Source organism: Dufourea novaeangliae, unplaced genomic scaffold (assembly GCF_001272555.1).
Source record: "Dufourea novaeangliae isolate 0120121106 unplaced genomic scaffold, ASM127255v1 scaffold92, whole genome shotgun sequence".
Classification (NCBI taxonomy): domain Eukaryota; kingdom Metazoa; phylum Arthropoda; class Insecta; order Hymenoptera; family Halictidae; genus Dufourea; species Dufourea novaeangliae.
The window spans coordinates 258,681-265,101 of NW_015373967.1; the positions used below are offsets into that span (position 1 = coordinate 258,681).

At 48.6% G+C, this 6,421-nt stretch overlaps 1 protein-coding gene across 3 annotated transcripts in view; it reads left to right on the top strand.

Moving 5' to 3' along the window:
- The window catches only part of LOC107186774 (complexin), a 197,213-nt gene extending 191,037 nt beyond the window's left edge, over positions 1-6,176 (top strand). For all 3 annotated transcript variants that reach the window (XM_015574709.1, XM_015574710.1, XM_015574711.1), the window contains 2 exons: positions 4,147-4,276; positions 4,702-6,176. In XM_015574709.1, the coding sequence (XP_015430195.1) occupies positions 4,147-4,276; positions 4,702-4,778 (207 nt within the window). In that variant the 3' untranslated portion in view covers positions 4,779-6,176. The remainder of the gene's footprint in view (positions 1-4,146; positions 4,277-4,701) is intronic.
- The last annotated feature ends 245 nt before the right edge of the window (positions 6,177-6,421 follow it).

Sequence of the window (6,421 nt, forward strand, 5' to 3'; positions counted from 1 at the left end):
CCGTCATTTTGACGGGTATCGTACTTCTAGCGTTAAGATAGCGGGCGGCACACAGTGTCATATTTATGATAACGTCATCTCATTAGAAGGTATAGAATTCCTTAGACGCGCATTTTACGCAAAATCTCCTACAAAACGCACACGAATTGATATTTTGATCGGCTCCTGGAAGGCTTGTCCCATACTCGTCCCATCCCAAGTATAAATGATGACCCTAAACCGCCATGGTTCGCGCCCGCCAACCCGTCACCTCGAATTATCTCGACCTAACCGGCAAAAAGAAGTGACACACACACGGTACGGTGGTAGGATTCGCGAAGAGGATCGTCCCGAAATTGTCGCAGTGCGACGGTGGCTTGCGGATGCGACGCGTCCTGACGACTCGTGTGTGCGCGCGTGGCTAGCTCGCACACGTACGTACATCATGCATGCATATCCATACTAGGACGGTTTAGAACAGGCGAAAGAGGGTTTCAAGATTTCTCCAGGCGCGTTGAGGGTCGAGTCGCGCGCGAGTGCGTTGCAATTATGCAAAGCGGCTCGCTACGATGCCGTTGTCGTCGTCGTCGTCGCGTGGAAACTGCTCAACTCCTCGAATTAAACAACGCTCGCGCCGCGTGACGAGGAGGACCGATAATTAAAAGACGCGTTACTCGAGAGGATTTCGGTATAGGCTGTAATATAATGTATACATATACCGCGGAGCATCGCATCGTTGCGTGACTCCCTCCACGAGAAGCATTAATTAATGTCAGGATCAGTTGCATCACATTTGACATCGTTGTGAGCTACGGGAGAGAGCACCCTCGTTTATCCTCTCCGTGCTATCTGTCTCCTTCACACGCTGCGGGAGCTACACACACGCTCGCAGACACGCAACAGAGTTCCTACAGCCTGCGCCAGCGAACGCTAATGGAACGGAACAGCGGAAAAACGAGTTGGGACAGATTTATCGGGGTTAGTACAGTTTTACGGGGATGGGAGGAGGAGACACACCGTGGACTCTGGTGTAATTAAGTAAATGTAATTGCACGTACGTTCCACACGAGTCGTTCATATATAGTCTTTTCTTGGTTTTTGCTTCCGTGGATACTCTTACTACTTTCGATACTACGTATAGGCGACTACATGAGCTGATGGAAAAGATTTGCTTTTGCCTTAACATCGGTGGTACACACGGTCTGAATGAAAAATTTAACGTGTACTACGAGTAGTACACGTGAAACGCAACGTATTAAACTCGGAATTCGAGGACTGGTCAACGAGATAAATTCCAGGGGAACAGCGATTCGGTGTACAACACAAGATTCGCCTGTTGCAAAAGCGAATAAACACCACAAGGAATCACGAAACAACAATTAATTCCAACATCTAAACGCAACGAAACGTTCTGAAAACACGCGATTCACTTGTACAATCTAGACGGGGTTGGAAAGGGGTTTCGAGTGGTTTGTCCTACATATTTCCCAGAGTTCAACGCGGGCCGATAATGTTTTGGCCGGTAATCTTTCGCGACAGAGATACCGAATCGTGGGAGAGGGGGTGGAGGGGTTAGAGAATAAAGGGTGGTAGATCTCTGGTCGTATGGCGGCCACGAACAAAAGAGTGGGAACCGGGGATTGGAACAAAACGCGAAATGCCGATGGTAGAAAGGAAAACGCGATGAAACGACACAGCGACATCGAAATACGACGAGGATTGTGTACAGGGGTTTGTAGGGTACCGCCGCGAAACGCGTGTCCCTCCCCGCACAAACGGTTACAATGCGTGGAGCTGGATGGAGGGAGCACTCGCACAACCACCGATCGCGTGTCTGGCTTGTACCGCAATCGGGCTCATTGTCCGCGACGACAAGAGTGCCGAGGGTACAAAGCATCGCAGGCACTTTATCCCCCTCCGCCCTCCACTACGTGTACTTGTGCCAGGGACTCGTAAACGTGTGTGTGTGTGTGTGTGTGTTTGTGTCATCCGCAGCCCCCGATGCAACTAGACAATCTATCGTAAACAGAGAAACGTGGCTACAAGATATACACACGTGGAATCGGCTGTGTTCGGTACCGATCCTCCGGTTTCAAACACTGGAAATCATTCGATGATACCAGCTGACAGATTCGAATTGTCGACAGATAATAGGATTATCGTAGGATCTCCGGTACAACGCGATCGAATGTTTCTAGCCTTTCGATCAAATGGACCCATGGTGGAGGAACTCACAAGGAGATGTCGTCAGATGCAATACTGACTTTTCAATGGGGTTGAGCATAGTAATAGATCTTGGAATTCTGAATCCAATGATATTTGTTTCAGCCGCATCTGACCATTGGTTTATGAGATATTTAATGTTACCTTTTCACGCGTTTTGTACTCGCGGTCGTCGAAAAGACATCGGTTCCAAAATGGATCTGAAGCGTAGCCCGGGATAGGATCGAGTTTCCCCACGGATTCGGGGCTGTTTACGACCCCCCCCGTTGGTCGTTAACGAACAAGACATCGGGATGGGGGAGGTGGGGGCGGCTTAACGGTTCCTGAAAACGCCTGCAGCGTAAGAGCCCCGGAGAAAGGTCGTCGCTTTCGGTTACTTCGTAACGTCGGAACTTTCTCGTTAACGAAGTTTCCAAATAGTGTCAGTGTCGTTGTCGTTGTAGTCGCGAAGATGTCTCCGGCGTTTCCACGTAGCGGTACGCCAAGTGCTATCGGGGGAAAGTTCGCAGCCAGGCTCTCGACGGTTTGGCCAAGGGTATCGGTTTTGTCGCGAAGAGGGCCCCCCTCCCTCTCGAAAGTCGTAGGAATTAGGCTGCGAAACGGAGAATCGGAAAACGATCAATTCCCTCAACCCCACTGCCACAGTACTCTCGTCGACGGGACCGTATCTATTCCGATCGCCTTGTCAGGCAACGAACGATCGTCGTAAAACATGACGAAACGTCCCGGCTCGCGTAAACACGAGATCCGTTCGCGAAACGGCCGCGCGTACGTTTCATTTAACGAAACTCACCGGGACAAGTCTCGTCGAATGGGGGAGAGATGGATACAGGATACGGTATAATGTAGATTTAAACGACGACGTGCCCACCCTCCTAGAGCTGTGTATCGAGCTGAAACCGTTCGTTAGGTCGCTCGTAAAACCCGATTCAGGAGCAATAGGTAGCACGAACGCCGTGAAACGCGCGAAATCCAGCACCTGTCTTTATAGGCTAATCTACGCTTCGATTAACCGGCGTGGAAAAACCATACACGATTCGAGGCCATGAAGAGCGTTCGAATTTGCTGGGATGAATAGGTTCGATATTATATGTATAACACCGCGATAATACTACTCGATTTCTCTGGCAGACTTGACGATCAACACTCGATCGACGAATCAGGGGAGTTCTATGCGAGTAATTATCCGTCTCGATAGCGTCGGACGATGCATTATCGGAGTCTAACGAGTCGATGATGGGGTAGCCCTCGCCGCAAGAACCCAATACACCGGGGTTCCACCGCGACGAACAACTTCATTATTGATACTAAGCGGCATCCGATCAAAATGTTCGATACTTGAATATTGAACCAGGCCCTTGTTAACTCAGACCTGTTCGAACAACGGCGTCTTAAATAATTCTAGATATACGAAAACGTTCTCGACTCGGTTCCGACCGAGTTTTCGAGCAAACGTGCACCACTTTCTTCGATCGATATCGAGACCTTCTTGTTATTATTACTGATTCATCCAGACGAATCTACTGCTGTACCGACGTACGGTGAAATTGATCGCGTGCACTTGTAACAGAGTGAAACAAAGAAAGGATTCATGACTTCTGGAGTATATAGTACTTATCAAATGATGAAACAAAGTCCTGATAAATATCTTTTTTTGTTTCTTCCTGTATCTGTTTGTCTGACCATTGCTACTTCATTCTACTCGTGCCAATAATTTCACACTATCAAGAGCGCATTAATTACGTCTTGCCTACGATAATTTCATATACAGTTGGAAAATTATTAGGCAACAATACCGTGTACCATCATTAGCGTTTCTTACAAATAGAAATAACAAACATCAGAAGGTCGTAGAGTTCCAGCCGTGACCGACGATTCTTTTGGTACCCCTCCGACAATCTATTCGCAGTGTCATTCACCCCATTCCTCTTCGTTCGTTTTCAGTATAATATAAAGAAGCGGGAGGAGGTGCAGGAAGCAACCCAGGAAGAACCGAATCCTTTGATGCGTAAGAAAAAGACGCCGGAGGAGTTGGCCGCGGAAGCCGAGGCGGAAGAACAGGACGAGATTACCAGTACGTATAATACTCGACCGTTATACAAGTTTCAAAAATTTCAAAACACACACAAGGTAGAGAGAGGACTCGTGTTTCGGTTAACTTCACGACCGACAAGTAGAGTTTCGTAGCGTTGAAATGTGTACGGTTCAGGTAATCATGAAACGGGGTTAGAAACGCGGAGGGGTCGCACGATTCACGACACACCCTGAGAGAGTAGCTGTCCAACGAATTAATGCGACGCTGGCAGGGGGATGATCGATGAAGGGTTAACGAGCCGTGTCTAGAAATCAAACATCCCTACCCCCTGTTCGGTTTCTGAGCGAATACATATAACGAGTGCCGCTCCTCCCCTCCGTGTTAGTGGTATCGTGGATAAAGGTAGAATCGTGACACACGATCGGGAAGATAATCTAAACCGCTCGTCCGTCTGTTTGTTCCAGAAATCAAGAATGCGTTCGACACGCATATACAAGACATCAAAGCGCAAGTACTAGAAGGTAAATGCGACCTTCAATAAGCCTACCTACACCCCTACCCCGAGGCGGTCGGTAAGCAGGGTGGCACAATGTGTCACCAGAACCGCCACCGCTGCCGCCGCATCCACCACCTCTCCAGCCCCTACGACACCACGAGGAAGGGAACAACGATACGAGAAGCCATCAGCGTCGCCCGTTATCGTCGTTGTCGTCGTCGTCGTCGTCGTCGTCGTCTTCGTCGTCGTCGTGGTTGTCCCGTTGTTCGAGTACAGATCGATCCGGAGATTCCAATTGGCCAGTCGTCCCTTTAGAACGTAGAGGGAAAACGTCGCACGGCGAGCACTCGAGACGCCGCAAGAAACACCCTCTCGATGCGTCGGGGTATCGAAGAATCGAACAACCGATCGCGTCGAGGGTTTTCTTCGGGTACGTCGGGAACGATCTCGAGGAACAGAGAGCGTCGCAAACGGTAAAGCCGCGAGAGCTTAGATCGATATATCGAGAGAAATTCAAAGGTGGTCGGCATTGCTACTCCCTACGCTCCCCCATCTGCGAGAAAAGAAGGCACATCGTCGTTGTCGTTGTAGTCGATATCGTGGAACAGCTCCGCGACACAAAAGTTCTCGAGAAGTACACGAAACAAATTAGAAGACTCGTCGATAAGTCCGATAACCGGCCGGGGGAGTCTCTCCACGAGAACAGAAGACACACGAGCGGAAATCGGAACAAGCTAACGAGGGCTCACGTCGACGCGTATCAAAATATCGAACGATATTGTAACAAACCAGGGAAAAACGTCCAAGCTTGTTTTTCCGTTATGATCTACGGTGATCGGTGAAACTGAACGTCAGGTGATCGGAGAATTCGAGAGATTTCGAAAAGAGATCTCACCGATAGATGCGTACGAAATGGAGAAATCACCGAATGATCGATCTCGTGGAGAGACCTGGGACGATGGGAAAATGTTTAAGGGACGAAGAGATCGTTCGGTAAGAACGAGGGTATACGACGTTCGATGAGAACCTGTTTCGTGACCGGTACGACTGGGGAAAGATGTACGAGAGACGCGACGAATTTGGAATTCATAAAGAAAAACGGGGAAGACAAACCGATGGCGATCTTTAACGGGGACGATGACGGAACGAGAGACCAATAGGAGCTGCGGCATACGCGAGGACACGGAATGATCGTTTGCGCCTTACGATTCAGAGAAGGAAAGAGGACGGTACGACGATCAAGCGCATGGAGAGAATTGTCGAAGACAAGAGAGAGCTGATTCACTCGTCGAATGAGGACACACCAGCGAAGGGAACCGAAAGGAGATCGTAAAAGCATCGATCGATCGGTTCCGAGCCTCTTCGGCTATCGTACGAACGTCGTGGCGCAGACGAAACGTGAGCAGTCGAAGGGCGCGTGCATATAAATATACTTATAAAAATGGCAAAAAAAATGAAACTACCGGTAGCAGAGTTACGTAGTGTAGTAGTTCGTTCGACGGCTGTTCAATACCAAGGAGATCAGAAAGGAGGGAGTCATTATACTATTATTATTATGATTATTCCAGTTATGAATTATTCTCATAGTTTATTACGACGTGCATTGTTCTCATTATTGTTATCCATTGAACGTTTATATTTAGAGGAAAAAAAAATAATACACACACAAAGTGAAACCAAGTTAAGAC